Source organism: Neomonachus schauinslandi, chromosome 1, assembly GCF_002201575.2.
Source record: "Neomonachus schauinslandi chromosome 1, ASM220157v2, whole genome shotgun sequence".
Lineage (NCBI taxonomy): Eukaryota > Metazoa > Chordata > Mammalia > Carnivora > Phocidae > Neomonachus > Neomonachus schauinslandi.
Genome location: NC_058403.1, coordinates 188,673,587 through 188,685,396, shown reverse-complemented (window position 1 = coordinate 188,685,396; position 11,810 = coordinate 188,673,587). Strand labels below are relative to the sequence as shown.

The following is an 11,810-nucleotide window of genomic DNA, read 5'->3' as shown; positions in this document are numbered from 1 at the left end:
GAGAGAGAGAGAGAGGGAGAGTACAAGCAGGGGGAGTGGCAGGCAGGGGGAGAAGCAGGCTCCCTGCTAAGCAAGGAGCCCGATGCAGGACTCGATCCCAGGACCCTGAGATCACGACCCGAGCTGAAGGCCAGATGCCCAACCCAACCATCTGAGCCACCCAGGCGCCCTATTTGTATCTTCTTTAATTTCCTTTAGCAATGTCTTGTAGTTTTCAGTGTTTAAATCTTTAGCCTCCTTGGTTAAATGAATTCCTAATTATTTTATTCTTTTGGAGGCTATTATGAGTGGAATGGTTTTCTTAATATCCTTTTCATATTGTCCATTGTCAGTGTATAGAAATGCAACTGTGACTTTTGAGTGCTGATTTCATATCCTGCAAATTTGCTAAATTTGTTTATTAGTTCTAACAGGTGTGTGTGTGTGTGTAATCTTTAGGATTTCCTATGCATAAGATCATGCCATCTGTAAAAAGAAATGATTTTATGTCTTCCTTTCTAATTTGGATGCCTTTTTTTTTCCTTGTCTAATTGCTCTGACTAGAGCTTCTAATACTATGTTGAGTAGAAGTGGCAAAAGCAGGCATCCTTGTCTTCTTCCTGATCTTAGAGGGAAAATTTTCAGTTTTTCACCATTGAGTTAGCTGATGTTAGCTGTAGGTTTTTCATATATGGCCTTTATTATGTTGAAGTGGTTTCCTTCTACTCCTAGTTTGTCAAATGTTTTTAACATGAAAGGGTGTTGAATTTTGGCATACACTTTTTCTGTAGCCACACAGTTTCCCCCCCTTCATTCTGTTTATGTGGTCTATTTCATTGACTGATTTTTGCATATTGAGATTATTTTCTCACTGTTGTGTTCAGAGCACTGTTTATGGATTCTCTATGCAAGTCCTTTGTCAGATACGTGATATGCAAATATGTTCTTCAGTTTATGGGTTGTCTTTTCATCCTGTAAGGTTACTTCACAGGGCAAAAGTTTTTAATTTTGATGAAGTCCAATTTTTCAACTTTTTCCTTTTATGGATTATGCTTTTTGGTATCATATATGAGAAATTTTTACCTAACACCAGCATACAAAGATTTTCTCCTTTTTTATAAAAGTGTTATGGTTTTGTGTTTTCCACTTAGATCTATGATCTATTTTGAGTTAAAATTTGTATAAGATTTAGGTTTAGATTGAGATCTTTGATTTTTTTTCCTTAAGTATGTCCAATTATTCCAATACCATTTGTTGAGAGAACTACTTTCTCCATTGAATTGTTTTTGCATGTTTGTAAAAAAATCATTTGACCAAATTTGTGTAGGTGCATTTCTGGAGTCTGTCCTGTTCCATTGATCTATATCTCTGTCCCTCCTCCTCCTCCAATACCATACTGTCTTGATAACTGTAGCTATATTGTAATTCTTAAAATCAGGTAGTGTGATTTTTTTTTTTTTTTGACAGAGAGAGACACAGCGAGAGAGGGAACACAAGCCGGGGGAGTGGGAGAGGGAGAAGCAGGCTCCCCACAGAGCAGGGAGCCCGATGCGGGACTCGATCCCGGGACTCCAGGATCATGACCAGAGCCAAAGGCAGCCTCTTAACCAACTAAGTTGCTCCTAATCTTTACCAACATTTGATGATAGCAGTTTTTAAGATTTTGCTATCCTGTTGGTTGTGGGTTTATATATCATGTGGTTTTAATTTTTATTTCCTTGATTACCAACAATGTTGAACACCTTTCCATGTGCTTATCGTCTGTCAACCTCTTTTAGGAAAGTGATCACAGCAGAATTCAAACTTCACATGTAAAGTCTCAGTGAATGAAAGTCTCCTTCTGTTCCCTCAGGATGAAGCAGAGAAGACATGCTTTGTCTCCAGGGACAGGTGGCATATTAGTGATTATTACTATTTTATCAACAACAATGTCTCCGGTTTCTATGATACCTTATAAATAACATTTTTATGAAACTGATCTTATCTTTCCTCACAGGTTACAAAAACTGGGAAACCCTGTACCAAAATATAATATACAAATGAATATTGGATAAAGAAATTTTTAAAAAGCAGAAATAGTGAAAAACTAGAAGCATTCACATATCCATCAGTTGGGAACTGGTTTAATGAAGCATGTTACATCTCCTCCATGGAATATCATTCTTCTGTTAAAAGAATAAAAATAGGAGAACGAGGCAGACCTACATGTATGGATCCATACGTATATATCATATGTTCTTATTGGGAACAATCTCCAAGCAAGGTTAGATATGAACTAAGAAAATGGAATCCCATTTGTCTAAATAAAATACAGGAGTAAATATATATACTCATAAAAAAAGTGTTTTGAAAGAATTCATGAGAAATTGTGAAGAGAAGCTAAATGGTGGAAGGGTAGAATTTGACTAATAGAGATCAAGGAATGTTTTACTTTTTATACCTTTTATGTAGTATGATTTTTTAAATAATGAGAATATATTACTTTAGTTGATTGTTAATTAACATACATAGTTCATAAAATTACAAGCCAAATAACATACTGGGAAAATCTTTGTCACAGACACGGCATAAATTTATATAAATATTTAATACATGAAGAATTCCTAAGAAATAAGGAGAAAACACTAATATCCCAATGGAAAATGGGCAAAGAGTGTGAAGAGACACTTCACAAAGTAGTAGAAATGACTAGCAAACATGAATTATGTCAAAAAAATAAAACAAAACCATGAATTATGTCTGACTTCACTCATACCCAAAGGAATAGAAATCAAAACATCGATGAGACCTCATTTCTTGGCCCTTCAAATTACTAAAGATTTAACAAAGTTTATCTAATACTTGTAAGGGTTCAGGGAAATGGACACTCATACACAGTATTAATTGTTCCAGTGTTTCTGGAAAGCAGTTTGTTAGTCAATCTCAAGAACCTTCAAATAAATATGTTCATACATACAAATAAAGGTGTTTACATATTATAATATAGCCATATTCCTTTGGCTTAGTTATTCTACTTGTAAGGATTTATCCTCTTAAATCTTGGTTGCTTTTGATTAATTTATGTGAAAATATTCATATAGTAGGACAATTTTTCAAGTACTTAAATATCTGGGAAAATACTTAGATAAATTAGGGTATATCCAGATGTTGAAATATTACATAATACCTGAAATTCTATCTTTAAAGAATTAAATAGTATGCAAAAGTATTTATGAAATAATATTAAATGAAAAAAGCAGAATAAAAATAATTTGAAATATAATCCCAATTTTATCTAAAAGTATGTATGTGGTTAGAAAAATGCCTGGAAGGGCGCCTGGGTGGCTCAGATGGTTAAGCGTCTGCCTTCGGCTCAGGTCATGATCTCAGGGTCCTGGGATCAAGTCCCGCATCGGGCTCCCTGCTCCTTGGGAGCCTGCTTCTCCCTCTGCCTCTCTCTCTCTCTCTCTCTGTCTGTCATGAATAAATAAATAAAATCTTTAAAAAAAAAAAAGAAAAATGCCTGGAAAGGAGAATGTGTAGTAGCTTAACATGAGATTTAAAAAGGAAGATTTATAATAAATCTCAATTGTGATCAAAATACTATTTATTATTTTTATGTATTTCTTTCCCATATATCCATATGCCTTTATGTTTTATATTTTATTTTGAATTTCAAAAATATTTTTGAGTAGGAAATTTATTTCATTATAGGAAAAAAAACTCAAGTACAGGAAGGTATAAAGTAATTGCCCTCCCCTCCCCCACCTTGGATACCTTGCTTCCTCTCCCCACCTCAACAGCCACTATGACTCATTTCTTCTGTGTATTTACAAGAAGGACCACTTGCGTATAAGCATGTAAGACTATATCTCCCTTTGTTTACATGAAGATTAGCTTTTTAAAAATATATTTTTTAAGTGAGCATACAGTAAAATTGTGTGTGTATGTGTCCAGCTCTATGAGTTTTGAAGCTGACAACCACAATGAGGATACAGAACAGTCCTATGACCCCCAAAACTCCCTCCCACTGTCCTCACGAAGCCCACTCCTTCCTCCCATCCCTAATAACCACTAATCTGTGTTTGTTGCCATACTATTCCCTTTTCCAGAATGTTATATAAATGAAATCATACGGTATATAACTTTCTGAGACTGACTTCTTTCACTCACATAATACCTTTGAGATTCATCCAAGTTGCCATGTGTATTAATAGTTCATTCTTTGGGGGCGCCTGGGTGACTCAGTTGTTGGGCATCTGCCTTCAGCTCAGGTCATGATCCCAGAGTCCTGGGATCGAGCCCCACATCGGGCTCCTTGCTCCGCGGGAAGCCTGCTTCTCCCTCTCCCACTCCCCCTGCTTGTGTTCCCTCTCTCGCTGTGTCTCTCTCTGTCAAATAAATAAAATCTTTAAAAAAAAAAATAGTTCATTCTTTGTTCTTGCTGAGTAGTATTCTGTTGTATGCATGTACCACAGCTGGTTTATCCATTTACTTGTTGAGGGACTTTTGAATTGTTCCCAGTTTTTGGCAATGCTGGATAGAGCTAATACAAAATTTTTTTAATGGAGTTTTGTGTAAACATATGTTGGTATTTCTCTATGGTGTGAGATTGGGATTACTGGGTCATATGGTGTGCGTATTTAACTTTTAAGAAATTGTCAAACTGCTTTCTGGAGTGGCTGTACCATTTTGTATTCTCACCACCAGTGTATGAGAGTTCCAGCCACTCCATATCCTCACCAACACTTGGTAGTATCATTTGTTTGTTCTTTTTGCTTTTTTGCCTTTCTGTTAGGTGTGTAGTGATATCATCATGGTTTTAATTTGCATTCCCTAATGGCTAATGAAGTTGAACATCTCTTCAAAGACTTATTGGCCATTTGTGTGTCATCTTTGATGAAATACCTGTTTAAATCCTTTGCCCATTTTTTATTAGGTCATTTGAAATTTTCTTACAGTTGAGTTACATATATATTCTGGATACAAGTTCTTTGTTGGATAACTAACTTGCAAATATTTTCTCACAGTCTGTGGCGTATCTCTTCATTTTCTTAACAGTGTCTTTTGTAGAGAAAAAGGTTTAAATTTTGATGAAATTCAATTTACCAAATTTTTCTTTTATGGGTCACATTTTGGTATCTTATCTAAGAACTCCTTGCCTAACACCAGATTGCAAAGGTTTTCTCTGATGTTTCCTTCTAAAGTTTTATAGTTTTAGGGGCTCCTGGGTGGCTCAGTCAGTTAAGTGGCTGCCTTCGGCTCAGGTCATGATCTCAGGGTCCTGGGATCGAGCCCCATGTCAGGCTCCCTGCTCAGCGGGGAGTCTGCTTCTCCCTCTCCCTCTGCCTGCCTCTCTGCCTGCTTGTGCTCTCTATCTCTCTGTCAAAAAAAATAAATAAAATCTTAAAAAAAAACCTTTAAGGTTTTATAGTTTTACATTTGGATCAATGACCCATTTTGAGTTAATTTTTGTTTAAGGTGTGAGGTTTAGGTCTCAAGTTTTCTTTTTTTGCAGATGGTGTCCATTTGTTTCAACATCATTTGGTAAAAAGACCATCTTTTCTCCATTGAGTTGACTTTGCACCTTTGTACATAAATCACTTGACTGTTTTGTGTGGGTCTGTAGTTGGGACTATCTATTCTGTTCCATTGATCTCTATGTTTATCCCTTCAATATTATAGTCTTAATTACTGAAGCTGTGTAATCGTTTTTAAAATCGAACAGTGTAAGTCCTCCAACGTTACTCTTCTTTTTCAAAATTATTTTACAATCAGCTTATCTGCATCTACAGAAAAAAAATCTTGATAGAATTTTGATTGAAATAGCAATCAGCAAAACTGGAATATCTGGATTAGTGATCAGCAAGGGAAAGAAACAAAGGGTGATTTAAATATTTCTTTTTTAAAAAATTGATATTTCCAGTTTCTCCATTACAAACAATGCTGTAATGAACCTTGTTTGAATGGGACAAACTTTTAGGGGTCTTAAAGGGGGATATTATGGGTGTGTCTGCATGCACGCACTCGTACGCACACGCATTGGTCCATTGGGTTATTTCTGGTACTGCCCTGATAGAATTTAGTTTCTGGAAGCTTTAGAAGCGTAGCTGTTGAGGAAAAGCCATCCAGGTGAATTCCCCCAATCCCTTTCCCACGTGGCGGTGACTGTTTTATTCCCGAGGCTCAGCCGTAGAGGGCGCCCGCTCCACTTGACTGGCGGCAGCAAACTGCAGGAGGCGCAGAAGCCCGTGTCAGGGCAGCCACGTGACTCGTGAAAAGTGGGGCCTCCGAAAGTATAAATACGTCTGTTCTCTGGCCTTAGCCACATTTTCTGTGGGTTGCAAAACTCAGCCTAAGAGCCCAGATTTTGGCTTCGCAGCAGCAAAGGCTGAAAGAGGGAAAGGTTGCCCAGAAAGCTTCACCCACACGTTGTACCGTGAACTTTTAAAGGATGGATACAACTCCCCATTTCCAGGCGCGGCATAGCATCCCAAACATTTTGATGCTGATTACTTGACTAGATTTAAAAAAATGGTTTTTTTAGCTGAAGGAAAACTATTTTGTTTAATATATTAGAACCTATTTATAATACTGGATTGGAAGAGATGTCTCTGAATTAATAACACCAGTCTTATTCTATGTGTAGTTGTTATATTTAGGTAGACAGGATTTCACATTTTCTCTGGATCTGTGTAAAAATGAACTGTATTAGGGGCGCCTGGGTGGCTCAGTTGGTTAAGCGACTGCCTTCGGCTCAGGTCATGATCCTGGAGTCCCTGGATCCAGTCCCGCATCGGGCTCCCTGCTCAGCAGGGAGTCTGCTTCTCCCTCTGACCCTCCCCCCTCTCATGTGCTCTCTCTCTCTCATTCTCTCTCTCTCAAATAAATAAATAAAATCTTTTTAAAAAAATGAACTGTATTATAATAGTGAGTGTATAACTTTAAAAATGCATTTAAATTGGGACACCTGACTGGCTCAATCCCTAGAGCATGGGACTCTTGATCTGGGGGTTGTTGGTTCAAGCTCCACATTGGTGTAGAGATTACTTAAAAGAAAATCTTTAAAAATATGTATTTAAGGGGCAGCTGGGTGGCTCAGTTGGTTAAGTGACTGCCTTCCTCCAGGTCATGATCTCAGAGGTCCTGGTCTAGAGCCCCATGTGGGGCTCCCTACTCAGCTGGGGGTCTGCTTCTCCCTCTTCCTCTGCCACTCCCCCTGCGTGTGCTCTCTCTCTCTCGCTCTCGCTCTGTTTCTCAAATAAATAAATAAATAAAATCTTTTTAAAAAATGTATTTGAGGGGCACCTGGGTGGCTCAGTCAGTTAAGTGGCTGCCTTCGGCTCAGGTTGTGATCCCAGGGTCCTGGGATCTGGCCCTTCCAGGCACTGGGGGCTCCCTGCTCAGTGGAGAGCCTGATTTGCCTTCTCCCTCTGCCCTTCCTCCCACTTGTGCTCTCTCTCCCCCTAATAAATGAATATTTTTTTAAAAATTAAAAAAAATTTAAATCAACTCCAATAGATAAATGACTAGTTTAAGTTAAATAGAAATGTTTTATTAATGTTGAATATGTATAACTTGAAGTAGACTAAAAACTTTTGCCATTAAGAATGTGTGCATAAATATCTATTTTCAGAAATGAGGCTCCTTGAAAAAAGTTTATGTTGCTTAAAATATAGAATAAATATAGCAATACAGCATAGTTGTTAAGAAAACAAGTTTTGCGGGCGCCTGGGTGGCTCAGTTGGTTAGGCGACTGCCTTCGGCTCAGGTCATGATCCTGGAGTCCCTGGATCGAGTCCCGCATCGGGCTCCCTGCTCGGCAGGGAGTCTGCTTCTCCCTCTGACCCTCCTCCCTCTCATGCTCTCTGTCTCTCATTCTCTCTGTATCAAATAAATAAATGAAATCTTTAAAAAAAAAAAAAAAGAAAAGCTTTGCCACTTTAAAGAATTTGTACTGCAAACATAGTCATAGAAGAAATGGGTGAAATTTATGCATGAGGTATTCGTGGTAGCTATTTATAATAATATAATGACTTTACAATAGCAAAAGATGGAAATAAACATTCAGGGTTTAGATGAAAAAATATATATGATACAGACATGAAACGGAATATTATGAAGCTGTAAAAGGAATAAAGAAGACTTCTCTATATGAGAGGCATGAGCATCCTTCCACTTGACTAGAATTTCTTCAGAATGGTGTAGAAGGGAAATTTGAGAAATCAGGCGATGCTTTCAACTACAATTTTCTTTTCTTTTTTTAAAACTTTCTATTTTGAAATAATTATGTATTCACAGGAAGTTGCAAAGATAGTACGGAGAGGTCCTTGAACCCTTCATCTAGTTTCGCCAGTGGTTATGGCTCCGGGAACTATAGTAAAACCAGGACACTGGCATTGGTATGATGTGTTTGTACGCTATTTTATCACCTCTGTATATCGGAGTAACCACTGGAACTGTTGTGTCACTACAAAGAGCTCCCTAGTGCTACCCTATTACAGTCACACCCATCCTTCCCTACCCCTGGTAACTACTAATCAGGTCTCCTTTTCTCATTTTGAGAATTTTATATAAATGGAATCATACAGCAGGAGATCGGAGAGTTGTTTTTTTTTTTTCCCCCACTTAGCACAATGTCCTTGAGATCCATCCAAGTTGTTGCCTGTATCAGTAGTTTGTTCTTTTTATGGTTAAATATTATTCCATGCAGTATGGGTGTACCACAGTTGGTTTAATCATTCACCTATTGTAGGACATTTTGGCTGTTTCCAGTTTGGGGTTATTACAAATAAAGCTACTATGTACGATCATGTACGGGTTTTTGTGTGAACATAAGTTTTCATTCCTCTGGGATAAATGCCCAGGACTGCAACTGCTGGGTTGTAGGATAAGTGTATGCTTAGTTTTCTAGAAACTGCCAAATCATTTTCCACAGTGCTGTACCATTTTACATTCCCAACTACAGTTTTCTTGTTATACAAAATGTTATTGACTACTGTTAGCCCATGGCACTAGGCCAAAGGCACAGGAGAATCTGAGACACTTTCAGTTTCTAGGGAAAATAAATTTAGTATCTATTAGGTGAAGAAAAGAAGAGAGGTGAAAACTAATCTCTTTGCTGGCCCATAAAGTCCCATGTTTATTGTGTCAGGTTTTCAGAATGACTCTTCCTTTGCCATCAAGCTAACCTTTTTTTGGAAAGCTACAACACTTTGCACAGGCCACATGGGTATACCCCTGACCTCTGACCCCAGCTTGAATTCTGTCTCAAGGCTCCCCAGGAACCTTGGGCTTATTCTGGAATGTTCTTACCCCCAATAACATTCCTGTAGAGACTTTAGAGAGTCATGTCAGAACCATACCCTCCCAGGGACCTCTGTACCCATACACCCTGTCCCCAGCTCCCCAGCACTAAACAGCATTAAAACTTTTGAGTGGTCTATCCACGTTCACCCTACCCTTCAGGCTTTCGTTGTGAGAGTACACAGGTGAGGTCACATTCCTTTGTGTAAGGAGTCCAGGCTTCAGGGTCATGCTGCCCTTCCTGACGTCCTTGGACAAATGACAACTCTTGAGCCTGAATTTACTCACCTTTACATTTGAGATGATAAATAATAAGCAGGACCAGCCAACAGGGCCATTGGGTGTCTGCTCTAGGCTGGCTGGGGATATAGTAGTGAACAAAGAGGAAGCCCTGCCCTGAGAGAGCACGATTCAAAGAGAAAACGTAAGTACAGTGTTCAAGTATCAGTTAGGAAGGACGTGGGTTTGAGGCTGGTGTTGAGGAGAATGACCACTATAACTTCAGTGTTTTGACAAAACCTCCAATGCAAGGCTTTCTGGCCAAGCGTCTGCGATTTCATTTTGTTGGAGCATTCGCTGTATCCCTGGGGGTTGCAGCTTTCTATAAGTTTGCTGTGGCTGAACCAAGAAAGAAGGCATATGCAGATTTCTACAGAAATTATGATTCCATGAAAGATTTTGAAGAGATGAAGGTCGGTATCTTTCAGAGTACAAAGTGATTTTGGAATGTAAAGAATTTCTTTGGGTTGGGTTCCATGGAAGTTTGTCACTGACCTGTGTTCCTGAGCTATGAAACATGAATACTGGGTTATGGAATAGTTTCTCTTGATAAAAAAAACAAGTAATAAATACTGTGGACAGTAAAAAAAAAAAAAAATAGTACAGTGTTCAACCTGGCCTTTGGCGTGTAGTTGGCCTTTGAGAAATGTTAATTGTTTTATTATTATAGTCAAACTCAATACTTGTTTATGGACTTGAATGGAATATGAACCCAGTATTATACATTTGCTCTAGTATTTTCTTATTCATTGTAGCCAGACATTAGTTATCATTAATTGTTAGGAGCTGTGCTGTTCTCATCTCATTGCTAAAGTAAAATCAAGTGCTGACCAAGGGCACTCCATTTTGTGCTTAAAACTTAGGATTATTCTGAATTTAATACCTTGAATATCAGATTCAGTAAGGGTCTCTTGCTGTGGGCACACAACTTTGAAGAAAGAGTCTATACAAACTTGTAAAAAAAAGTCCCTTACAGTGTGTTGGAAGGTTCAAATACTATTAAAAGACTCCCACAACAGTAAACAATTTTATTGTTTATAAAAGGTGACACATTTCATAAACACTTAATCAGAAATACAAGATTTACAGGGCACCTGGCTGGCTCAGTCGGTAGAGTATGCGACTCTTGATCTTGGGGTCATGAGCTCAAGCCCCACATTGGGTGCAGAGCTCACACAGACACACACCCACACACAGATACAAAATTTAGCAGAGGAAAAAAAACCCTTAGAGGAAATTAAATTTTTAAATCCATAAAAATGCCCGAAAACGTGGCAAAAACAAAAACAAAAACACGGCAGCCAGATGAATGCAAAAATACTCAAAAGAGGCTTGAATTTTAGATAAACTGTTCATAATGCAAACTGGTCAATGAGTGAACTGATCACCAGGTAAATTTATCATTAGGACATATGGCTCTGCTCAGAGTAGTCTGTTCCTAGGGCAGAGCAATATGGTGGCCATAGGCAGGTTGGACATTATCATAGGGCTAGGTGAGAGTGTCCTGGTGGCTGAGCTTAGGTTATCTCCCTGCTTCCAGGAAGTGGGAGAGGGATTTGGGACCTCTCTGACTTCCGTAGGGGAAGTTGAAGCCTGTTCCCCCTGTGAGACACACAACTACAGAGGTCTCCATATACAGTTGACCCTTGAACAACATGGGGCATGAACTGCGTGTGTAGGTTCAATTTCACTTATAAGTAGACTTTTTTTTCTATAAATACAGCACAATACTATAAATCTATCTTCTCTTATGATTTTCTTAACATTTTCTGTACTTTATTGTAAGAATGCAGTGTACATGTTATATATATATATTTATATAACATAATGTGTTGATTGACTTTATGTTACCAGTAAGGCTTCTGTCAACAGTAGGCTATTAGGAGTTAAATTTTGGGGGGAGTCAAAAGTTATACTCAGATTTTCAACTGCACAGGGGCAGTGCCCCTAACCCATGCATTGCTCAAGGGTCAAGTGTAGTAACCAACAGATGTTCATTATAGTGAATGGTCAGGTAACATGATTTCCAGTCACAGTTCATTGACTATCCAGTAATGTGACTTTGCAAAAAGTTCTGTAACTGCCCCCACCTCCTCAGCTTGAGTTTATTCATGCATAAAGTGCTAGAGTGGACTTTAGATGGTCACTACAGTCCCTGTAAGCTTTAAGATTTCCTGAGATTTCACTGCTGTCAGGGCTCCTCCTGTGTTTTGACCTTTCCAGGAGACTCGAGGCTAGAATGGATATAAGGAGTAGCATTTTTTTGT

At 38.4% G+C, this 11,810-nt stretch overlaps 1 protein-coding gene across 1 annotated transcript; it reads left to right on the top strand.

Annotated features, from left to right (window-relative positions):
* The first annotated feature begins 8,760 nt into the window (after window positions 1–8,760).
* On the top strand, window positions 8,761–9,983 carry LOC110585078 (cytochrome c oxidase subunit 6C-like). Its single transcript, XM_021695252.1, has 2 exons — window positions 8,761–8,772; window positions 9,750–9,983. The coding sequence occupies exons 1-2, from the start codon at window positions 8,761–8,763 to the stop codon at window positions 9,981–9,983; spliced, it is 246 nt and encodes an 81-aa protein (XP_021550927.1).
* The last annotated feature ends 1,827 nt before the right edge of the window (window positions 9,984–11,810 follow it).